The following is a 26,065-nucleotide window of genomic DNA, read 5'->3' as shown; positions in this document are numbered from 1 at the left end:
GCAGATAATGAGAATTCCCAGAGATACTTGTAACCGAGTCTAAGCCGAGCAGTAGTAACATCTAGAAGTCTGCTGATTTTATTGGATGATCCATAGATGTGTGGCTCCTCTTGCATGATACTATGATGATAGATGGAATTACTGGTGTCAATTTCACTTTGCCTCAGATCTACAAGATCTTGTTGAAGTTCTCGGTGTACTGCTGCTCTCAGATTGCTCATTGACAATCCAAGGTTACACTCAACGGCTCCTTTAAAGGCAGATTCTTTGGCTAACTTATCAGCTCTATCATGCATTCGGAGGCCAACCTGAGATGGAGACCACATGAAATGGACTCTGTTACCATCCTTAATAATTTTGTTGTATTTGTGTCTAGCTTCAGACACGAGCATGTTACAGTTATGTCTTAAAGAGTTGAGAGCATTTAAGGATGATAAGGAGTCACTTACAATTAATGTATCAAGTTTGGAGACTTGTACACATTTCAGTGCAAGGAGCAAGGCAAATAGTTCGGTCTGAAAGGTAGAGGCCCAGTTGTTTATACGGACTCCCCACTCAAAGTACAAGCCATCGCCCATTGTCAGAACAACTGCACTTCCAGCTGCATCCGTGGTGCGGTGTAGGGAACCATCAGTGTATATGATTTGAGAGAGAGAATGCTCTGTGGACAGAGCATCAATATGGCTTAAGGCGTTGAGCTTTGCCTCAAGACGAAGCTTGGGCTGATCTCTAATTTGCTTCTTGGGTGGAAAGGGAGGGATTAAAACTGGAAAGGGGGTAACCTCCCACGTTGCAGGAAAGTGCCGTTGTTGTTTCTCTTGGTACAAATCATGAACCTGATACATTCTGAGTTGTGTTCCAGTTTTGTTATCCATTTGGAACAATGTTGATCTTCAATAAAGAAATTCTGGAGGGCTTCTATGCAAGGATTAGGATGAGTTAGTCTAAGCATTTTTATACCAATTTGACAGTTAATTTCAGTAACACGATCAACAACGCTCGGAATATTAAGGTCCTTTCTCATATTAAGTATCTTTGTGGTACGAGGGCACCCAAGGATTACTGTATCCTCAAGGCAGCCATGGAGCCCGTACCTTGTCAAGCACAAGACGAAGCTGGAAAAAGTTCAGAGGTATGTCACTAGACTAGTCCCAGAACTAAGAGGCATTTGCGAGAAATGCACCTCACGACACTAGAAGACAGAAGAGTAAGGGGAGACATGATCACTACCTACAAAATTCTCAGAGGAATTGACAGGGTAGATAAAGATAAACTATTTAACACAGGTGGTACGCGAACAAGGGGACACAGGTGGAAACTGACTACCCAAATGAGCCACAGGGATGTTAGAAAGAATTTTTTCAGTGTCAGAGTAGTTAACAGATGGAATGCATTAGGCAGTGATGTGGTGGAGGCTGACTCCATACACAGTTTCAAATGTAGATATGATAGAGCCCAGTAGAGCTCAGGAACCTGTACACCGGTACATACGGCAGTAAGGAGAGGCAGAAAGAAATTTTGAAAAAGGGATAGCGGATAAATGTAAAACAGAACCGGGCCTATTCTACAAATTCATAAACAACAAATTGCAGGTAAAGGATAATATTCAGAGGTTGAAAATGGGAAACAGATTCACGGAAAATGAAAAGGAAATGTGTGAAACATTAAATGAAAATTTCCAAAGTGTGTTTGTACAAAATGAAATCTTCAGAGAACCAGACACAATAAGAATTCCAGAGAACAACATAGAGCACATAGAGGTGTCTAGAGATGAAGTGGAAAATATGCTAAAGGAGCTCAGTAAGAACAAAGCAGTTGGCCCAGATGGAGTTTCACCATGGGTTCTGAGAGAATGTGCATCTGAGCTCAGCATTCCACTTCACCAGATCTTTCAGGCATCCCTGTGTACAGGAATCATAGCAGACGTGTGGAAACAGGCTAACATAGTTCCAATCTACAAAAGTGGCAGCAGGGAAGACCCCCTCAATTATAGACCTGTATCATTGACAAGTGTAATAATGAAAGTATTGGAAAAACTAATCAAAACTAAATGGGTAGAACACCTGGAGAGAAATGATATAATATCAGACAGACAGTATGGTTTTCGATCTGGAAGATCCTGTGTATCGAATTTACTCAGTTTCTATGATCGAGCCACAGAGATATTACAGGAAAGAGATGGTTGGGTTGACTGCATCTATCTGGACCTAAAAAAGGCTTTCGACAGAGTTCCACATAAGAGGTTGTTCTGGAAACTGGAAAATATTGGAGGGGTGACAGGTAAGCTTCTAACATGGATGAAAAATTTTATGACTGATAGAAAAATGAGGGCAGTAATCAAAGGCAATGTATCGGACTGAAGAAATGTCACAAGTGGAGTACCACAGGGTTCAGTTCTTGCACCAGTGATGTTTATTGTCTACATAAATGATCTACCAGTGGGTATACAGAACTATATGAACATGTTTTCTGATGATGCTAAGATAATAGGAAAGATAAGAAACTTAGATGATTGTCATGCCCTTCAAGATGACCTGGACAAAATAAGTATATGGAGCAACACTTGGCAAATGGAATTTAATGTTAATAAATGCCATGTTATGGAATGTGGAATAGGAGAACATAGACCCCACACAACCTATATATTATGTGAGAAATCTTTAAAGAATTCTGATAAAGAAAGAGATCTAGGGGTGGTTCTAGATGGAAAACTATCACCCGAGGACCACATAAAGAACGTTGTGCGAGGAGCCTATGCCACGCTTTCTAACTTCAGAATTGCTTTTAAATACATGGATGGCGATATACTAAAGAAATTGTTTACAACTTTTGTTAGGCCAAAGCTAGAATAGGCAGCGGTTGTGTGGTGCCCATATCTCAAGAAGCACATCAACAAACTAGAAAAGGTGCAAAGACATGCTACTAAGTGGCTCCCAGAACTGAAGGGCAAGAGCTACGAGGAGAGGTTAGAGGCATTAACACTTTCGCTCGGGGATGACGCAGCATTGCGTCATCCGTTTACTGGCGGTAATGCCGGGGATGACGCAGCATTGCGTCATCCACTTTAAAAATTCGCCAAAAATCAGGTTTGTATCCGATTTTTTGGGGACTGGTTTTAAAATGTGCGCCGATGCCTTCCCATTTCCTTTGTTGAGCCTCGTGGCCCTCAGGCGGCTTGGCACACGCCGTGGGCCCATTGTCTTTGCTCCACTGTTGTGACCAATGTCGTCTCCCCTCGCATCTCAAACGTGTGAACATTTCGGCTATTTTCCGTGGCTATATTTCTTACTGCGGCTTTAGAAACTATCTACGCTTACTCCACGATGGATAGTAATCATGAACAAGGCCCTTCCAGGAAGAAAATTGCGAAAGAAAGGCTTGAAAAGGGTGGGAATTGGGAGTGTAGTAGGAAGGCCTCTGAGCGCTCACTCACGGCTAACGCGTGGCCCGTCTTCAACTCGTCGGCGGTTGGAGCGTGACCAGGTGTTTTTTTTTATATGCTAATGTTCCTCTAGAGAATTTTATTACGAACCCATTGAGACCAAAATGAAAGACCTAGGACAAAAATTGAGGTGACCAGAGTGAAAATAGTGAAAACATTTTATCCCGTTTGCGCGCTCCCGGGTAACTCGTTCGCACTTTCTCTGTTTGCTGCGGGTAATTAGCCGGGCTTTTGGAGTTTATATGCATTTAGTGCTGTAGAGAATTTTATTGCGAACACAATGATACCAAATTTATTCTCGTAGAAGGAGAATTGAGGTGACAAAGTTGAAGAGAGTATACACTTTTCGGAATTAACGCGCGCTTCCGTGACACGCTGGGGCCCATATCGCCCTGTCGAGGGGTGGCGCGCGGGGTGAGCGAAAGTGTTAAATATGCCAAAACTGGAAGACAGAAGAAAAAGAGGTGATATGATCACTACGTACAAAATAGTAACAGGAATTGATAAAATCGATAGGGAAGATTTCCTGAGACCTGAAACTTCAAGGACAAGAGGTCATAGATTTAAACTGGCTAAACAAAGAAGTTGAAGAAATATAAGAAAATTCACTTTCGCAAACAGAGTGGTAGACGGTTGGAACAAGTTAGGTGAGAAGGTGGTGGAGGCCAAGACCATCAGTAGTTTCAAAGCATTATATGACAAAGAGTGCTGGGAAGAAGGGACACCACGAGCGTAGCTCTCATCCTGTAACTACATTTAGGTAATTACACTTAGGTAATTACCAGTTGATTGACAGTTGAGAGGCGGGACCAAAGAGCCAGAGCTCAACCCCCGCAAGCACAATTAGGTGAGTACTCATATCTTTACCTTTATTATAAAACGAGCCTATTCACTTTAAAATCAACTTTTTTTTTTCTTCATGTCCTTCAGTCTACACTCATTACCATTACAACAGTAACAAATTGTTGCATTAGCCTCCATTATTAATTTGGGTTATTTTGGATTTTTTCACCTGGTAACAGATATCTTATCTCTGTGGCTGACACCCCAGTGAGTCCCAGGTAGCAGATACCACCCATCAGTAGAGGCAGAGCACCCATCAAATCCCCCAAGGACACCATCACTGGTCATCAGAACCCCAAGGACACCATCACTGCTTATCAGAACCCCAAGGACACCATCACTGCTTATCAGAACCCCAAGGACACCATCACTGGTCATCAGAACCCCAAGGACACCATCACTGCTTATCAGAACCCCAAGGACACCATCACTGGTCATCAGAACCCCAAGTTAACCCAGTGATACAATTTAAATGAATTTGACTGCAATACTGTACCTGATTTTATGCAAATATTTTCCAAAAAATGATCTCGGTACTACACCACCATTTTCCTATCATTACCAAACACTTTGGATCATGTGAACTGTTTTATGTTGGCAGGTGATGGTGATGAAGACCCACTGTTCCTTTAGCATGTTGCTGGCGGGTCTCCTGGTCCTCCTGCACACATGTTGTGGGACTGATCCGCCTCGTCCACATATTATCATCATTGTTGCAGATGACCTTGTAAGGAACTATTTGCTTCATAGTATACTAGCAGTCACGAGTTTTGTGTAATTTTTCTCATTCGTTTTGATAGGAGGCTTAAGCACTCTATTCTGTACTTAATAAAACGAGACAAAAATATCTTAAATGGATTATTGTGATCATATCCATCTTGGATACAGAAAGATAGAACTCAAATTACTGGTTGGGAAGGGGGATTTCAAACACCCCCCTCACCCAAAACTCGCCACCCTGAGTTGTAAATTTGTTTTTCATTTGAAGGGTCAAAATTTGGTCAATATAATTATATTGAAAGCTAAATGTTGAGTTATACTGTATTTAGTTTCTAGTATGTTCAGGCATATCAATTTAGTATTTTTTTTTATATATCATTATACTCTGCCCACAACAGATTTTCACATCAAGCTTAAACAGTCTTTGACATGAGATGCTTACTTGCACATAAACTTCGTACCAATATGAGAATTCTCACATTCATAAATATTATTTTTATCATTCATTCTTAACAATAAAAAAGTCTAGAGTTCAATTTAATAAAATGCTCCTTTATAGAAAGCACCTAAGTAGCTTCCCAGTAGCACAATCTTTCTCAAGTCGATTATCTTGAGAATGGTCCAGGACGGACCGTAACGTCATCGTCGCTTCACTTTCTAGTGTGTGGTTTGGTCATCAGAAATATGTTTTATTTTGTTTCCCAACCTGTGAAATCCTTCACTATTTTTTACCTCATAAAATATTTAATTTGAGATCTGTAGAAGGATACCTAATATAATTGTGTACACTTGAGAATGCATTATGGTTGTCTATCTGATAGTTCAGTAGCTTGATAGATGTTAGGGTCAACTAACATATGTACGTGTTTGTTTGTGGTTTTCGTTTTTTAGTACTACAGTACTTATTATTAAATTTTCAGGGCTTCAATGATGTGGGTTTTCATGGTTCAACTCAAATTCCAACTCCTAATATTGATGCATTAGCTTACTCAGGAATCATCCTGAACAATTACTATGTACAGCCAATATGCACTCCCTCAAGAAGTGCTCTCCTAACTGGAAAATATCCAATACACACAGGTATGTTGTCTAAACCTTAAATACTCTTTTGCCACAAGCTTCAATGTGACTCGGGCAAATGTTCTTGAATTTTATATTTTATCAAATATATCTTTAAAAGTAACACAATGCAAGACTTGTTTTAGTTATACTGTATTTAAAGTTGAAACCTACTTCTTCTTACAGTACAGTACCTCCTAGTACTGTTCTACAAATGCTCATTATAGATGAATGCTATTTTTAGCATTTTTGGACTACATTGCACATTTTTATCTACCCCTGAGTAATGAATTACAGGGTATTCAAATATATTAGAAGCAAATTTGGATTTCAGTAAATGTGAAAAGCTACTTACTGCAAAACACTGAATGCTTCTGACGGCAAGATCACTGAATGCGTCATTGGACAGGATCATAATAGTCAAAACAGTGACATTTATATATGGTTGTGTGGGGTGCACTAGGGTACATACATACTTGTTTATAAGGCATGCCACAGGCACCTTTTATAGCCAAGTTGTTATAGGATGCATTCGGTGTTCGTTCCTTTGGTGAACATCCCTATTGTGTGGGTGTCCTTATTGGGTAGTCATCTTCAGGCCCTGGTAATTTCTCTGCAGATTTACATCATGGCTCATTATGGATCAGCCTGTTGAGTCCAACCCCTGCGAGTTTGAAGGGTACTCATCGGTCCTTTTACTGGCCAACGATCATTCTCTCTGCCTCTTCCAAGCTGCCTATTGGGTCAATAACACCTTTGACTGGGAGTCCTGTAACATATACGCACATTGGATCTCCATTCTATCTGAGTGATAGAATTTGAAGGAAGAGTACTCATTTGAGTACAGGTCTGCCTCAGCTTACTGGCTACGGTATTTAATGGAATACCTACATTTGAGGATGGTATGCACAACATGGGTGAAACTTCTCAAGATAGTATGTGCACCATGGATTGAACATCTTGGGATGGTATGCCCACCATGGATCGAACATCTCAGGATAGTATGTTCATTTCAAGGGTTGAGGCTTAGGGAGCTAATGAGTGGCTCACCAGAAAAGGTTATTTCATTATATTCAGCTATTTATTTATTTATTTAGTTATTTATTTATTTATTTATTTATTTATTTATTTTATTGTTTTTATTTGTATAATTAACAAAATGTGTCTATTTGTAGGTCTAAACCATGATGTTATTTATGCACCTCAACCCTATGGAATTCCACTTGAGATGAAGCTCCTTCCACAGCATTTAGTCAAGTTAGGCTATGTTACTCGCCATGTTGGGAAGTGGCACTTGGGCATGGCTATTCAGGAGCTTACTCCTACTTACCGAGGCTTTATGTCACATTTTGGGTACTGGACGGGTCACCAAGATTATTATGATCACACAACTCAACCAGCGGTATGGACATTCATATAAACAGTACAGAAGTACTGTATATATAAATTTAATCTGTTTTGTAATAAATACATAAATAATAATAATCGTGGAGAAATATGCATATAACATTTATAAAACTTTTTAAAAAAATATCTGCACAGTACTGTATATATTAAAGGGATATGAAAGTTTAAATTGTTATAGTTCGTATTGTTACCATTACCTATACATATTCATGTATACAACACTGTATACAGTATTGATAAAATGTATATGATAATATTTAAGAAAAAATCTAATTTATCTTCACATCCCATAAGATTTTAATGATATTGTATAAAATCTTAATATCCAAAGTAATAGCTTAAATTCTCATATTCTTTCCACTTTTTTCCCAACCACTCATGTACAGTCACCAAACAACTGTTCAATCACAGGATTAAATCTGAATTTAGGAGTTAATCCTTTTCTCCCTCATAAAGTGTTCTAAAGCTCCTATTCCTAGACAAGAGACTCAACTTCAGCACCCACATTCAACACATAACTAAGAAAGTCTCTAAGACAGTTGGTATACTCTCTAAAATAAGATATTATGTTCCTAACTCTGCTCTCCTCTCACTATATTATGCACTAATCTACCCCTATCTTAATGTGCATGGGGGTCTACCACTGCAAACCACCTTAAGCCCATCATCACCCAGCAAAAATCTGCTATCAGAATAATAACTAACTCTGCTTTCAGACAACACTCAGCTCCCTTGTTTAAATCCCTAAACTTGCTAAATATTAACTCCCTCCACACATTCTCTTGTGTCAACTACATTTACAAAACCCTGTTCTTAAATGCAAACCATGCTCTGAAACTCTCCCTGGACAGATGTAATAGGACCCATTATCACCACACCAGAAATAAATATCTCTCTGATATCCCCAGGGTCAAACTTAATCTCTGTAAGCACTATACAAATTAAGGGACCTAGTCTATGGAACTCACTCCCTAGTGAATTGAAAAGCTGTCAAACTTTTGCCTTATTTAAAAGCAAAACCAAAAAGTACCTAATTTCATCTTCTTAGTTTCCTACACTGAGCTTTAAATTTGCTCTGTATCTAGTGTTATCCAATCTCCCAATTTTTATGTACTTAACCCAAACAACCTTATCATTGTGTTCATTGCTGTCTTCTTTTATGTGCTAGCCATATGCTGTATTGTGCCTACCAATTTTTGTCAACTACCATTCAAGCTGTCATTGCAATCAATCTGAGCTACCTATGTGCTTTAATATACATACAATTTTCTCTCATTTTTTTTTTTCTTGCCTTGTAACTGTTATCATTTTTTATAAATTTTGCAAGTATTTACTTACTTAAAATTTTCTTAGATTAAGGACCTGCCTGAAACGCTGCACGTACTAGTGGCTTTACAAGATTGTAATTACCATATTATATACAGTATCCTCACAATGCCAATATACCTTCTTGTATATGTATAAATAAATAAATAAATAAATAATGCCTCTACATGAGAGTTAGACTGAGGTGCTGAACTTCCAACAGCTTACTCTTTCTCCCTGCATACTTGTATATGCTTACTCTAAGGTACCTTACTGGCTGACTACTGGCTTGCTTTTGGCTGTTTGATTGGCAAACATCACACACTTCTCTGGAATCATGATTTCTGTTCCTTTGGGCCTGATGTTCATTTTCTTAGCCTCCCAACTTCTTTTTATTTTTTGGGGTAATAATGTGATGTCTGCCTTCTGGAGTGGCCCTTTAGTCATCAAGACCTGGTTTATCTTGCTGAGGGTGCATCATACAATCTATTCTGTGGCCTTCTCTACTTGATAGATGTTTTGCAGCTTAGACACACTTGGGGATTTGGCATGGTGTTGATATTCTGCATTTAGCCCTTCTCTCCCACAGGTAAGCCCAATATATCTTTTTGTTTTATTTGTTATATTTCATAAACGATGGAGTCCTCTACTGAGGCACTGTTATGAGTTGGCTATGAAGAGCTACTAAGGGAGCCTTCTCATAAATTTCCTTCTTTCACTGGTACCTTGAGCTGCCATTTAGTGGTTATCAGCCACATCATGACATGGCATTTACCCCATTTAACAATTGTTTTGTTTTCCTTGAGGTTATTAATTTCCCTCAAGCAGTTGCTTGTTTTTATGAACTTTTGTTTTCTAGTGGCTTCTATTTTAAAGCTGGGATTGATCTCTGATCCCCAAGTTTTACTAGTCTCGGAGAGTGAGCCAGATTCTGGTCCTGGGTCTCAGAGACCTGGTGCAGTGAACTCAGTGTCATAACTACAGCACTGAACTACGGCAGATCACTGTAACTCGTATAACTGCCTGCTGTGTATTGGCTTAGTTTTTAATTTTAATACAGTATAACAGAAACTTTTTTTTAACCATATCCTTAGTTATATAACTAGGAATGATTTAACAAATTTATATCATAGTTTTAATGAGTCTTTTTGTTGTTGCTTTTTGTATTAATATTATTAAATTTGTACCTGTCCTTTGTCTTTTAAGGTTTACAGTACTCAACTATAGGTGGATCAATGCCATATGGATTAGCTCTCTCAGAAATACTTCTCCCGGAACATTTGACAGGCTTGGGCTACATTAATCACCATGTTGGAAAATGGCATTTGGGGTTCTTCAAGAAGGATTACACGCCTCTATATAGGGGCTTTGAGAGTCATTTTGGATATTGGAGTGGACGTATTGACTATTATGACCACACAGCTTTTGAACTAGTATGTTAATCATGATGCATGTGCATGCTAATAAATGAATTCCATAATTTTAAAATATATGTTGTTATAATATGAGATGGTACACTAATCATTTAATTTAAATATTTTTGGGGGAGGGACCTCTGAATGGTTTTCAGAGCTTAGCTATGGTACTGCCAAGCCTTAACTAATCGCACCAGGCCTCTAAGACCCATCCTTCCTTACCGTAAGCCCATACTAGAATTTGTCTTACTCTATGTGGCAATTTAGAGATCGATCCAAAACCTAGAAAAAACACTAGAAAACATAGCCACAAAGAAATGAACAACTGAAGAAAATTAGGCTCACCAAATTAAACAAGACAAATGATTGTTGTTGTGGGGTAAATAAATTAACTATGATGCACCTAACCACTACCATATGGCAGCCCTGGTCATCCAGGGTTTCATCCAGCTTGCCACCTTACTCTTCTGCCTGGTGCCATAGGCTACCATAGGCACATACACCCCCACGAAATAGGGTGTATGTGGGATCTGTCACCCATGTCATACTTTCAGCTAAGTGGTGCTGATTTTCCCTGGAATGATAATGCCTTTTGGTGCAATTTTTTGTTGGTGAGCTCCATTCAATTAAAAATCTACTGTACATAGTAAAAAAAAAAAAGATGGTGCCTGTTGGACATATTATTCAGTAATCATGCACAGTTAAGCAGGATGACATACTGCCACTGGAGGCAGTATGTCCCAGCAGTATCATTATAGGTGCTAGGGTGAAGAACATTATATCTAGCCCAGATTAACTGACAGAAATTCCATTCATAAAAACTTTAACCCCTTCAAACCTTCCTTATTCATCACAGATGACCACCAAAGGAGGGCTCCTAGTAACTACCAGTTGGCTGACTTTGGCCACATATGGTGGCTACCTCCAAACTGCAGCACCACAAACACATCTCTGGGTTACCTGAGTCTCCTCACGTATTTTCCTGACTCATATCAGTCAGTATGTAAGAAGCAAATTTCACTGCTCTGTATCATTAAATCCTATGATCAACAACAACAGACTGCTATGTCCTCCTTTATTGAGGAGTAAATTGGAAGCTATTGGTTCTGTGCCATCCTTGTTCCTTAAAAAATGAGGATTGCAGGGTCTTTAAAGCCAGGGGGACTTTTTTGGCCTCAGCTCCTCAGGAGAACCTTTTATTTTAATGGTTTCATTAAAATAAAAGGAACTACCAGATCCAGGCTTTGTTGGTTACTCAGCTCCTAGCTCAAGTGTAAATTAATGAAGGTAAGTTAGACTCAGGTTTATGCTTGAGATATGTTAGAGAAAGGTTGTTACTTACATATCTCAACGACGTCTTGTTCGGATCTTTAACCACTGACCTCTAGAGTGTGCTTCACATTACGAAACTGTTTAATCTTACCTAAATAATTAGCCAGCTGTGATATCCTTGAAGCAAGTGAATACCCTCCTTTGTTGGTCACCTGTGATGAAACCTTTGTTTAATTGTGCTCCAATGACTACATAGCACCTATAATGACCTTACAGGGATCGTCTGAAAAGTTACGAGTGTCAATAGTGTCGGTGTGTAATTATCTAAGTGTAGTTACAGGATGAGAGCTATGCTCACGGTTTCTAATTTTCACTTAATGTTTTTCATATGACGCTTTGAAACTGTTAATGGTTTTGACATCTACCACTTTCTTATTTAAATTGTAACCAAGCATCTACAACTCTGTTTGCTAAAAGAGAACATTTGTATATTTTGTTACATGTGCATAATCATATGTAAAGACAATGGGTCTTACTTTAGGGAGCAGGTGAATGTAATATCTAAATACTGTAATTGATAAATACAGTAATTCTGATAACATTATAAAGCATTCATGATTACTTTGAAAATCAGCCAAAATTAGATTCTGTTTTCATATGTTTTATAAAAATTTGCAAGATGATAAAATGTTAAATTAATGAAAATTATTTTTTTTTTCAGCCCGGTTATTGGGGTTATGATATGCGAAGGAATATGACAGTTGCAAAAGATTGCTATGGTGAGTAAAAAGAGATTGGTCGTAACTCAAAAATTTGTAACTCGAAATGAATTTTCTCTCAAGAAATACATTTCATACATAATACATACATATATTTTGTACTATTGTATGTACAAGTTATAGCTTACCTTTATTGATGACTCTTGTTGGTGTAAGGAAGACGGTGAGGAAAGGGGGGAGGAGGAGAGGTGTTACTAAAAGGTGCTTTATTATGCTTTATTATGTATTTAATGGTTATAAGATTAACCGAACCTGTACCAGTGTTACAGTGGTACATTGGTATAGTGGAACCATATAATAACTACATAAAAGTAGTTATTATATAACATTCCATGGGTTCCTGAACAATCCTGTGTGAGAGGTGTTACTGTTTGGAAGGGGAGTCCCCTTCCTTCCATTATAACATCAAGCGGTGATGTTATTCTGGGGTAATACCCACTCTGGGGTATTCTATCTCTCCTACATTTTGCCTGCATACCACTAGGACCTGGTTGTGGCTCACTGCTTGTTTTTCTCACTAAGAACCTTTCCATAGAGACTTGTTATTCCCTACGTTTTAACATTTCTCTAGTGAGGCATCAGTGTCATTGAAAAGTTTACGGCAACAGCCTACTGCAACTTGAATTGAGTGAGTCATTTCAACAAAACTTTGCATTTCTTCCCATACTGCACACCACTTCTTAATTGTTCAGGAACCCATAGAATGTTATATAATAACTACTTTTATGTAGTTATTATATGGTTCCACTATACCAATGTACCACTGTAACACTGGTACAGGTTCAGTTAATCTTATAACCATTAAATACATAATAAAGCACAAAAAAAATATATAAATATATATAACTGAAAACTCACACCCCAGAAGTGACTCGAACCCATACTGCCAGGAGCACTTTGCAACTGGTGTACAGGACCCCTTAACCACTCGACCATCATGACCGTACAAAAGAGGATAGTAGCCGAGGCTAATTCCCCATCCTCCCACCGACACTCTGATGGTAATCTTGGGCATGGTATTTTATCAAATCACCTCATTCTTTGGGGCACACGTGAGGAACACAAATGCAAACAAGCCTGAACGGTCTCCAGGCATATATGCAACTGAAAACTCAGTTTTTAATTGCATATATACAAACTCTGGGAACGGATTACTATCGTAAGTTGAGGCAACACTGTGTATGTATGTGTGTGTGTGTAACCTTTAAGCACTTTTTGTATCAACCCATGTATATCTTGTAGCCATTAAATACATAATAAAGCACAAAAAACACAAAAGGAAGGGGGTGGTAGTAGAAAAGCACACACAAACTGTATTGGAGGGGACCTAAACATTCCCTCTAATGTGTTATGTGTGGTTTCCTCCGAGGCTAAGGGTCCCCTTCTTCCAGCCAGAGGTGGTATGTACTCCCTTCCATAGTGTATATATAATCATAAGAAAAATACTTAAAATTCCATAAGTAAACACCATTTACGCAGAGGAAAGAGCTCACCTCCAGGGCGCCTGACAGCTAGGTGGACAGCACTTCGGATTCGTAGTCCTGAGGTTCCGGGTTCGATCCCCGGTGGAGGACGTAGACAAATGGGCAAAATGTTTCTTTCAGCCTGATGCCCCTGTAACCTAGCAGCAAATAGGTACCTGGGAGTTAGACAGCTGCTACGGGCTGCTTCCTGGGGTGTGTGTAACAAAAAGGAGGCCTGGTTGAGGACCGGGACGCTAAGCCCCGAAATCATCTCAAGATAATGACCTGGTCTAATCATGTGCAGTGAGGCTAGTACTGGGCCATCCATAAAAATAAGACTTGTAAATGACTGAATTGTTCTATTTATACTGCAGGATAATTTCAGTAAAGATTGCTTAGCAAAATATTTTATTTGTCAAATAATATGTACTACTAATAGAACAAGAATAATACAAATAGCAAAACAAATATGATCAGCCTGAAAATACTACAATATATGGCATGAGTATATGATCTGAATTTCATTTCAAATGTCTGTGTGATACTGCATATAATCCGAATTTGGTGTATAGTACTGTATTTATTATATAGAAGTTTTGATTTTGGAGATTACATTGTATATGTTATTGTTTGTGATTTTCTTGAGTTTAAGGAAATAATTATAATCATTTTAAAATTAAGTGAACTTATTTATTAATTTAAATAATAGTATTAATTTTTTTGTGGCAGGCAAATACACCACAGATCTATTCACCGATGAGGCTGTGGATATTATAAAGCAACATAACACGTCTCAGCCTCTGTTCTTGTACCTGGCTCACCTCGCTGTCCATTCTGGAAATCCCTATGCTCCATTACAAGCACCGAAAGAAGTAGTTGAAAAGTTTTCTTATATAAATGATGAAAACAGGCGCATATTTGCAGGTATGTATTGAACAAGTTTGGTAATAAATATGGATATAGAGGCAAAGTCATGTATATTTTTACATTTCATATACAGTTTAAAATATTTAAATATCCGATTCCTTGTTTTCTCAGGGAAGTCCCTTGGTGGCTTCCTTAAGCTATGTCACTGAGATAGCTTCTCATTACTAAGTCATATCAGTAATAGACATCCTGTTCAAGGTCAGTTAATACTAAACTTCCCTGTGGGTCTACCAAAGTGATCATAATAGACCAATCCATTATAGCTTGCTCTCGCTATATGAAATTTTTGGGGTGCTCTTCAGTTTTGCTACATGCTGTCGATCATTCTTTCTATCTCCACCATGCTGCCTGTTGGGTCATTGACATAACCCAGAGTCCTGTGACCTTTGTGTGTCTATTTTATCAGACCCTGTCTCAAGGCTTTTGAAGCAGCTGCTGCTTTAATGGTAGGCAGCTTGATGCTCGTTTGGATGTCCCAGAGTTGGCGCATATGGTGTTTAGGGATCCAATTTTAGAGGAGTTTGTTAATTCCATATAGTACAAGTTTGTTCCTCCTTCTTCTTTTCCCTACTGATGTGGTATGCCCAGTGTTTGGGCTTTTCCCTCCATGGTTCAGGCTCTGAATCATCTGAGAGTTTGGAGTTAGGTCAGGGTTTAGCTTTGAACATAGCTTGGCTGGCTCCTGAAGGGTTTCCCCATCAGCTTTGATGGTGGAGACAGTTGAGCCGTTCCTCCCTACCAGAGATACAGAGCCTTCACCTTCACAACATTTACTTGGCTCTGATCCTGTTCTGTTGGATAATGCTTATCTACCAATCACCAGGTGTGGAATTGGTTCTGCTCCGGGGTCATCATGGAGAGCCTGAAATAGGTCGATGGGTGTCCTTCAACTGCTCCCGACTCCTGGTTCTATCCGATGATGGTATTTTGCTGCAGAGGAGGATGTTTCCTATCCCATTTTTTTTTTTTTATAAGACCGATTACTCAGGTATTCTATTCCCCCTCCTCCCTACTCCCTTTTCCCTGCACTTCCATGTGATGTTTGATTCCATGGAATCATCATATTTCTAGAGGTTTCTGTCATCCCTCCTTTTGCTTCTTCAGCACATTCTGCCATTTTTCACTTTCTCCTGCGGAGTGAGGGGTCTTGCTTTCCTTGTGGATCCATCCTCTTTCGAATTTGGATTGGTTTCGGCTTTTTGGCATAGGTACAAGGTCCCTAATTCATCCTAACTTGCTGACAATTCCCTCTTTTCCTTGGGTGCTTGGCAGAGCTTCTGCCAAACCTGGATACCTGAGTGACAGGAAGTGAGTTTAATTTTTCAGGTGTTCTTAGGCGATGCTGCATTTGCACTGCTTGAGAACCAACAGCTTGTGTGCTCCAGTGTTCTCCAAGGAAGTTGGCAAGTGGCAGTTCCAGGTACAGCTGCCCATTCTTAGTGGAACTAATACTGCTGAGGATCACAGGGATGGTACCCATTTGGCTACTATGTTGCATGTCTGAGTGGTCATAGTTATATTCGGATCAGCTCCGTGGCAGCCTTGATGTCCTTGCATCTGTCCCAGGTGTAGGCACTTTGCTGCCTGCCATTCTGACTCTTGTGGCGCTGCCCAAGTTACTTGCCCCTTTTCTTCGGGAGGCAGTGATGGCTTTTTACTTGTCCCATCTCATGTGTCGGCAGGCTGTGCTGGCCGAGTCTTTAGATTCAGCATGGTCCTTAACTTTTGTCTCTCTCTTTTTGCTTCTCTTTCCTGAGGAAGCTATTTTTACTGTTATTTTAGTTGCTGCTGCTGCTTTTCATCTGCTCAGTTTTGGACTTTTGCAAAGTCCCTACTCATTAGGGTTGTTCATTCAAGTCTAGATTAAAAGGTCTCCATAGTTTTCCTTTCCTCCTCCAAATAAATTGATAAGTTTGTCTTAGCAAGCAACAAGTAACCAGCTCATAAAAAGGTGTTTCAATATACTGTATTCGATACTTTTTGTTTTAAATACTAATTTAATACGTTTAATTGCTGTGTTTATGTTTTTACATCATATTTTTATTATATATTATTAGGAATGTTGTGGAAATTGGATGAATCTGTTGGGCAAGTCATAGAGGCTCTAGATGCTCGGCAGATGCTTGAGAACTCTATAATACTTTTCACCACTGATAATGGAGGGCCAGCCGCTGGTTTTAACCAGAATGCTGCATCAAACTGGCCACTGAGAGGGGTATGTCTTTAGTCATGTCATTAACTCTAATAATTACAGTATTTGCATTACAGTGTATCATTATTGTATTGTATACTTCTATAACCCAACCCATCCTCCTGTTTAAGTAGTACTTTTTGGTAACTATGTGGACCGTTGTGCATATATTGACATAATGAACAATTAGATAGTATAATTTGGTACTATTCACTTTGTAGGGTCCAAAAAAATAAAGCTAAAAAAAACTTTAATATTCCTAGGCCTATTATTGCACATATATATACTATATTAAGCCTCATATAGCATGTATTAGGCCTATGAAGATTAGGCTAGGTTAGGTTTTCTTTGCAACATCAATACAAAAACTTTTCCGGTTTGTCAAAATTCAATTGTAATGATTTATACTTTCTAATTGCATTTTACACCAGTATATGTACGATGGTCCACATCGTTACTATAAGTACTATCTCAACAGGAGGATGGGCTGCATAACCAGACATCCATCAGAAAGAAAGTCTTCTAAATAGAACATTTGTGTCTTTTTTTGTAATCAGGTAAAAGCCTCATTGTGGGAAGGTGGAGTTCGAGGAGCTGGAGTATTGTGGTCACCCTTTGTGCTTACCCCTGGTAGAGTTGCTGACCAAATGGTTCATATTACAGACTGGTTACCAACACTGATTTCTGCAGCAGGTATAGTATTTCACTGTATGAATGAAATGAGGTACAGTATTGAGCTAGGCCCTTAACACTTTCGCGCTCTCGGCGCTCAAAAAAAAACAATACCCCAGATGCTTTCGGCACTTCGCGTGCCTACGCGGTAAGACCGAAAAAGTGTACACTCTTTTGACTGTCCTGACAATAATTGAAGGCGCACGTATTTAAATTTGGTATCACTGTGTTCGCAATGAAATTGTCTATAAGAGCATACCTATAAAATGCCGCCCAAGCATAAGGAGTATCAACACCAAATAAAAAACTATGCAGATCACTCGCCGAGAGCGCCAAACAGCAACAAAATGTTTCCACTCTCTTAATAGTTGCGAAGCCTACAGTTGTCCTACATTGCTAATTTTGGTATCATTGGAATCGCAATAAAATTCTCTACACGGACATATGCATATGAATGTTTAATATAGGTAATTGCCCACCCGCAAGAGTGTGTGAAGTGGAGAGTAGTTAGCCGCGAGCGCACTGGCGAAAACACAGGAGGGAAATCATGCTTGGAAAGTTTATACGTTTCCTGACCCTACTTTTCTATGTACGTATTTCTTTTTTATACCAATGTGTTCGCAATAAAATTTTCTATAAGATGAACTGTATAACATTTGTACAAAGCATGTGTAAGAGAAGCGCCAAATATAGAACCACGTCGCTCAGTATGCGTTCGCGGCAGAAACGAACGCATTGTTTTCGTTCGTTTGATGTTTGTCATGTTTATACTTGTTGAAACATTTTATAATTTGTATGACAGTGATCGCAGTAAAATTCCCTACACAGACATATACATATATAACACATACAAATATTTCCCACGTGTTAGATATATCAACGGCTAAAGGGAACCCACTGCCACACGCTCGCCACACCCCCAAACATACTTTGTGTATTTTTTTTTTTACTCATAGAAGTTTATGTGATATAATATTCATTCTGGTACCAAAAAATTCGCAAATAAATTCTCTACAAAACAAAAGTATCCCCATCCATTTGGGTTAAAAAATGGAATTTATAAAAATATTTTTTCGATGGACGAGAAAAGTAGGCTGTTATGCGGAATCGTAAGAAAAAACGGCGACGAGTTATCTCTAATCTAAAGCGCGAAAGTGTTAAGTGGTTTCCTTATGCCTTATGCTACTGACCTTCAGTGGAGAGCGTACTTCAATTCACTGTGAGGTCCGAATATCACTTAGGGTTTATTTGTTTGCCATGTTTCATTGATTCAGTGGAGAGCGTACTTCAATTCACTGTGAGGTCCAAATATCACTTAGGGTTTATTTGTTTGCCATGTTTCATTGATTCTGTGGATGCTTCCTACTTAGTTAAAAGTTCCTGCTGGTCAAAGTACATGTTTCAGGATCCCGACCAGTTAATGGGGAAAGGTCTATTTTTACCTTATTTTGATTAGTAAACCGATGCTCAGATAAGTTCCTGACTTGAACTCTAAATATATCGTGTTCTATTATTACCAACCACTCCCAACCCCAGATGTTTTATTCCTAGAGGCTGCTGGGTAAAGTTACTCATGGACCGGTCCCCATCAATGTTGGAAAACTGCTTTAATTTGGCATGTCATGTTTACACTCCTTTATCCAATAATGTGCATTCAATTTCATTTCGGCTGTACCATGGCTGTTTTATATATAGCGATATAGATGGCTTCTTTCCTTGTCAGTGTCTCAGTGCTATTTTTCACAACAAATTTATCATATAAACTTTGGTACTCTGTACTTTCTTTCTGGGTATAATTCCTCAAAATATATGCATCAGTTGTGAATAGCTTCTCCTTTCTTGAGTGGTGTTGTGTCGAGATGTGTTTATCAGATTCCATCCTCTTGTTTTGGATCTGCTGCTCAGGGATTTGACAAAGGATTCATTAGCTCGTTTCCTGGGCTATGAGAGGTTCACTTCTACGATCTCCATCAATTAGGTCTCTATGAATTTCCCGGCTGGTGCTGAAATTGTCTTGGCAGTACTGTATGCAGTTTGGCGTATCTTATGTTTGAGGTTCAGTGTCATGATGCCTACCCGAGTCCTTGCTCGATGTGTTCACGGATGCTTCGTCTCTAGGCTGGGGCTTTGTAACCATCCGCGTGCCCACAACGTTCGTAAGTTCACAACTTTTGCTGCTGTGTTTGGTAATATGTCCTGGGCTGACATTCGAGCATGGAGTTTTTGGAGGTCGAACAGGGTCCTGTCCGCACGATACCTTGTTAATGTTCTGGGCCCTTCTTGGGCTTGTGTAGCCTTGGGTCACGGGTTGCAGCCAGTTGTCTTGGCTTCGAGTTGAGGAGCGAGTGGTGGTCGCCTCCTGAGTAAGTCCCTCGTTTCCTTTATCTTTGGTTAGGTAGCTCTGGGAAGCCAAAGGGGCTCTCCACAGAAAACCAGCGTTGAATGTAATGAAACACCATTTTCTCTGAGAGACCCCGGAGGCTCCCCAGCATCCCTTCCTCCCTCCAGTCGGCATATTTTTCGTGTTTTTTATATTCAACCTCTGAATTCCAACTACAGCACTATCAGCATTAAACTGCATCTGCCAATCTTTTGACCATTTCAAAACCCTATTTAGATCAACTTGAAGTGATAGCAAGTCTTCTTCCGTGTTAATTTCCCTACCAATTTTTGTATCATCGGCAAATTTGCAAAGCAATCGTCAATTAATTCTAGAAAATCTTCTGCTTCATTATTCCCTGTTCTGTTAAACCAATTTATTCCACTAAAATTAAAGTCACCCATGACACAATTACTACTAGACCTAGATGCTCTCGATATTTCATCCCATAGGTGCTTTGCTTCCTTCCTGTCTAAGTTTGGTAGCCTGTATATAACTCCTCTTATAAGATTATTTGCTTTTTCGTTTAATTCTATCCAAATAGTTTCTGTGTGTGGCTCTGTTTTGATTCCCTCTTTGAGACTACATTTCAAATTTTCCCTAACATATATGGCTACTCCCCCTCCTCGTCTAATATATCTATCTGTGTGAAATAGTTTAAATCCATTTATTTGATATTCAGCTAATAGTTCTCTATTTTCTACATTCATCCACGTTTCGGTAAGTGCAATAATATTTATTTTTTCTGTGCAGACAAGAGTACAGTATTTAAATCGTTTATTTTGTTTCTTAGATTTCTACTGTTAGTGTAATATACCCTAAGTGTATTGTTATTTTGAGGCCCTTCTCTTTCCCTGATCATTTTGCCAATTTGTTTTCCCCACAAACACATACTTTTATTACCTCCTTTCTCTATATCAATTCCCATATCACTATCTACTAACACTACTAATCATGTATCAGAATTAGAAATGCTCATTATTTTCTGTATTTCAGGTGGTAACATTACATCCCTGGGACCTATTGATGGAGTAGACTTATGGAGCACATTAACTCAAAATCTGTCGTCACCACGCACAGAATTTCTAGTAAACATTGACCCTATTTTAAACGGTGCAGCAGTGAGAGTTGGTGACTGGAAGCTGATATATAGTAAGTAAAGTAGAGATAGTGTATCGTATTCTTTTAGTCAAGAAGAGAGTGACATGCTGTTCTGTAGAATGAAGGTTTCAGTGCATTGAGAATGTAGGACAGTGGTTTCCAATGAAAATAAATGCTGAAAATGAAATGAAAATGAGTCAACTCAGTTGACTCTTCTCTGTTCCAGTTGACTCTCCAGCCAGTAATTGGTACTAACGAGTTTCAAGCTAGTTTGAGTGAATCCCTTCTTTTGCGTGAACTGTTTGCAGAGTTGTTGGCAGTTTTGAGTCTTTGTTATCTGTGAACCCTCCAATAGGATATAAAGCTTCACTGACTTTCTGGAGGTTTCTTCTGGTGGGGTGGTGGATTGTCGCCCACTCTCTGCACCTCTGTGAGGGGGAAGGGGGGCCAAGTTCTGGCTCTGGTTCCCGGTAGGCCACCTACCTGTTGAAGACAGGCCAAACAGAACTTCTGCACCTGATGCGGCTCTTAAGTATGTAGCAGTCTCAGAAAGTTATTATCGGGGAGCCATCAGGAGGGCTGCCTCCAGAAATGTTATATTTTTATCACACTGGCAATACACTGAATGTATATCACGTATCACTGAGGGCTAAAATTTTGCGCACGCACGCACGCACGCACGCACGCACGCACGCACGCACGCACGCACGCACGCACGCACGCACACACACACACACACACACACACACACACACACACGTACGTACGTACGTACGTACTCACCTAGTTGTGTTTGCGGGGGTTGAGCTCTGGCTCTTTGGTCCCGCCTCTCAACCGTCAATCAACAGGGGTACAGATTCCTGAGCCCATTGGGCTCTATCATATCTACACTTGAAACTGTGTATGGAGTCAGCCTCCACCACATCACCTCCTAATGCATTCCATTTGTCAACCACTCTGACACTAAAATAGTTCTTTCTAATATCTGTGTGGCTCATTTGGGCACTCAGTTTCCACCTGTGTCCCCTTGTGCATGTTCCCCTTGTGTTAAATAGACTGTCTTTATCTACCCTATCAATTCCATGTATGTATATACATACAGTGGTACCTCGGAATGCGAGTGTCCCTGTATGCGAGTTTTTCGGAAGACGAGCAGGATTTACTCCAAAAATATGTCTCGGAAGGCGAGGGTTACCTCGGGACGCGAGTTTGTTGATACGTGTACAGGCCGACTGGCGCGTGGTGGCATGGCGATCGCGCCTCAGTTTACCAGTGTCTCGTGTCCAGTGACTATCCCACCTGAATTCTTCACAAGGATTTACAGTTTTTTATCGGTTTTTTGGCCATTTGAGCATAAAAGTTGTCATTATATATCTTGCCATGGGTCTCAAGAAAGCCATTGGTAAGGTTCAACCTAAGAAAATAGCTGTGAGTAGAGGCAGTAGAGGATGTCCCTTCTTGATTAAGAAAATGTGTGAAGTATGGGAAGAACTGCAAAGTTTTGTTGAAAAAACTCACCCAGATAAAGCTGTAGCAGGCCGTTGCATTGACCTTTTAAATGATAATGTGATTTCTTACTACAGACAAGTGCTAAAATGTAGGGAAAAACAAGTGTCATTAGACAAATTCTTAGTAAAACAAGCAAGTCCTAGTGGTATGCAGGCAAAATGTGCCAGAGTGTGCATACCAGTGAAGTCCTCACTGCCTGATGTGATAATGGAAGGGGACTCCCCTTCCAAACAGTAACTCCTCTCTTCCTCCCACCTCCTCACCATCTTCCATACGCCTACAGCATTCAACAGCAAGGTAAGTAATAACTTGAACATAGTTTTGTAGGTTTATTTAGATGAATTAGGTATAAAAATTTAGTTTGATGTGGGGTTTTTGGGGTAGTCAGGAACGGATTAATTCATTTCCCTTTATTTCTTATGGGGAAATTAGCTTCGGAATGCGAGTTTTCGGAATACGAGGCGTCTCCAGGAACCAATTAAACTCTTAAACTGAGGTATGCCTGTACTGTATTCTGTTAGATTAAAGAAAGCTTGTTCCAGGAATAGATTACAATAAGGTTCTTAGTTAGCATCAGATGATTAAATAAATGTAAACTCTAAGATAGAGCATTCTTAATTTTTTCAGAGCCACAAGGATATGGCCACCATTGGGATGGATGGTTTGGGCCTTCAGGCCGTAACGAAACTGCACCAGAAACAAATTTGGATGTTATACTGAAGCAAGTTTTGAACTCTTCTGTTGCCAGAGCAGTGAAAGCTCTTAATCCACAAGCTTATCAAGACATTGAATCTTTGAGGCTGAAAGCAGAGGTTAGAAAATTAAATTATATATATACTGTATGCAGTATGCAAGAATAAACACAAAAAAACACGATTCGGTTATGAGTAAGTATTCACTAGGAAAATGAAACAAAAATTCTGAACATTTTTGTGTTTCACCACATTATCAAGGAAATACAGACATTCCTTCATAATGATGGTGAAACATGAAGATGTTCGGTATTTTTGTTTCATTTTCCTAGTGGATACCTACGCATATATATACAATACAGTATATATAATATACCATGCAGGTACTGTATATTTTATGGGTAATTGTGGTCTCTTCAGTATTTCTGTATTTTTTTTTCTACTCTATATAGTATTCTGCAGTCTCTTTCCAAACTAGCCATTTTTCTTGCCTCTCAGATTTATTTGATATAGATTTTGTATGCTTCTGCATTTAAGTTGTATATGCATTGTGTTGGTGCTTGAGGGTTCAGTGATGTTTCCTAGGGAAATTCTGGATAATTCATCATTTATTTTTCCAGTCAGTGCCCCAGTTGTTGATATTATATTTAATAAATGCCCCTCCAATTATGAGATTGCACCTTCTGCAACAATGCTCTTCATCCCATTTACTGAAATATAAGCAACATGTGGGTAACCTACTGAAGCAGCATCTAGTGGTGAGATGCTCCATTTTACATAGAGTGCCTAATAACACCGTTTCACATATGGTTTGTTGTTCTTTTGGCATCATCTGTGATCTTCTCATTCCATTTCTTGCATGGATGTATTTCATAGCTTTTTATAGATGCTATAATTATTGGAGTGCTAGAATGACAAAATAAACAAATCACAAATCACAAACAAGCTCACAAAATACAGTACAGGTATACATAAAACTTCTAAAAAGCTTATTTCTTGGCATGTTCATTCATCTTCTAGTCCTTTTTTGTATACTGTGTACATTGTTTTGCTGGGCAGAATGTATGTGAGACAGCCCTGGGTAGATGCACATATGTCCAGGTGAGGTACTGCCACCTGGTGGTGGTCATGTGCAGCAAACAGTGCGTTGCGACTGACCAATAGGTGACCATTTCCCATTGGCAGTCACAAATGTGACATCAGTGGGAACCTATAATACTTGAACTTCTGAACAGAACCTCTCTTCATTTTGAGTTGATAAAGTCTGTATCCCAGGCTGTCTAACACATAATGTGACTATGCAGGGTCACAATAACCTGAATAGGACTAGTTGTCTGTATATCATTTCTCCTGACTGCAATAACCAGCCTTCAAGGTACTTAAGACATTATACTGTACCTATGGAATTTGTAGAATGAGCATGCTCAAACAGGAGCTTTTAATAAGTTTAAAATACCGTTTACGTACTGTAAAGTACCTATGCCAAGTAGTCTTGGCATAGATTCACCACAGAAATTTTCATACTTTCTAATGAAAGGGAAATAATGCCGAGAATGGTATTTTTTATGGAGGCTTTCCATTGAATTGAAAAGGCATATATTGCATAATTTTCTAGGTTTATTTAATTCTGGGATTTATATAATTGGTTTCTTTATTGTTTCAATAAAAACACCACTGTTGATTATTGTAGGTTAAACTCAATGAAGACACTATTGTTGGTCATTGTAAGTTTAATCATTTTAACTATGTATACTAGTCATAATTTCTATTTATATCTACAGATACACTGCAATCCAGTTCCAGAGAATGCTACAGCATATTGTAAATCTTCAGAATCACCATGCTTGTTCAACATACTCAGTGATCCCTGTGAATATTTTGACCTTGCTGCAGTTCATAAAGATGTCTTGTCTGTCTTGGAAGTCATTTTGAAACGATATAATGCAACTGCTGTTCCTCCTGCTAACAAACCCTGGGATACTGCTGCCAATCCAAAGTACTGGGATTATACTTGGACAAATTGGAAAGATTTCAATAGTCCCATTGTATCAGATTTTGATAAAAAATATGAAGAATATAATAAGCTAGGTGATATGTATAATGATGCACAACATATTTGAAAGTATCAGTATATTATTTGTTTTTGTTTTTCTCTTTGATTTGCTAAATGCTGAAAAAATGCACAAGAAAGTTACCCCAGCACTTTTGATAGGAAAATTGTACAGATATCTTTTGAAATTTCTACATTACTGTACTGTAATGAGTACTGTCTTTTATACACCAGTCTCTATGCAATGCACAGTTGCATCCTCTTTCTGGTGTTGTTGCATCTTCTCTTGATGGTTCCAAGAGAGGCTAGAGGTGTTAAATATGCCAAAGATAGAAGGAAAAGAGGCAATATGATCACAACAAACAAAATAGTAACAGGAATCGACAAAATTGACAGAGGAATTCTTTAAACTAGCAGCTTCAAGAACAAAAGCTCATAAATTCAAACTAAGGAATCAAAGGTGTCAAAACATATTAGAAATTGTTCTTTTGCAAACAGAGAGGCAGTTGGTTCAAACAAGTTAAGTGAGAAGGTGGTGGAGGCCAAAACTGTCAGTAGTTTCAAAGTATATGACAAAGAGTACTGGGAAGATGAGACACCACACAAGTTGCTCTCATCTTGTAACTACAAATAGGTAATTACTATTGTACAAACACTATTATTTTAACTGTAACTTAAAATAGGTAATACACTAATAGAGCATAGAGACATGAATGTTGTAATAGGCTGTTGGTAGATTGTGTTTTTACAATTAAAAATACAGATGTTCATGGGTTAATAATACTGTAATTTTTTCACTTGAGAATATTAAAATGTTTGATTAGTGCCAATTGTAAAA

At 38.9% G+C, this 26,065-nt stretch overlaps 1 protein-coding gene across 6 annotated transcripts in view; it reads left to right on the top strand.

Annotated features, from left to right (window-relative positions):
- The window catches only part of LOC123773237 (arylsulfatase B), a 27,508-nt gene extending 1,443 nt beyond the window's left edge, over positions 1-26,065 (top strand). For 3 of the 6 annotated variants that reach the window (XM_069318023.1, XM_069318021.1, XM_069318022.1), the window contains exons 2-12: positions 4,465-4,734; positions 4,887-5,012; positions 5,926-6,085; positions 7,240-7,466; positions 12,185-12,242; positions 14,435-14,629; positions 16,690-16,847; positions 17,381-17,516; positions 20,872-21,027; positions 23,113-23,297; positions 24,959-26,065. In XM_069318023.1, coding sequence (XP_069174124.1) covers positions 4,890-5,012; positions 5,926-6,085; positions 7,240-7,466; positions 12,185-12,242; positions 14,435-14,629; positions 16,690-16,847; positions 17,381-17,516; positions 20,872-21,027; positions 23,113-23,297; positions 24,959-25,297 — 1,737 coding nt within the window. In that variant the 5' untranslated portion in view covers positions 4,465-4,734; positions 4,887-4,889 and the 3' untranslated portion in view covers positions 25,298-26,065. Of the gene's footprint in view, positions 1-4,464; positions 4,735-4,886; positions 5,013-5,925; positions 6,086-7,239; positions 7,467-9,982; positions 10,210-12,184; positions 12,243-14,434; positions 14,630-16,689; positions 16,848-17,380; positions 17,517-20,871; positions 21,028-23,112; positions 23,298-24,958 lie in introns of those variants that run through there. The other 3 variants (XM_069318024.1, XM_069318025.1, XM_069318026.1) reach the window with 3 other exon arrangements.

Source organism: Procambarus clarkii, chromosome 89, assembly GCF_040958095.1.
Source record: "Procambarus clarkii isolate CNS0578487 chromosome 89, FALCON_Pclarkii_2.0, whole genome shotgun sequence".
In the NCBI taxonomy this organism is placed as follows: Eukaryota; Metazoa; Arthropoda; class Malacostraca; order Decapoda; family Cambaridae; genus Procambarus; species Procambarus clarkii.
This window is presented reverse-complemented; position numbering and strand designations above follow the sequence as displayed.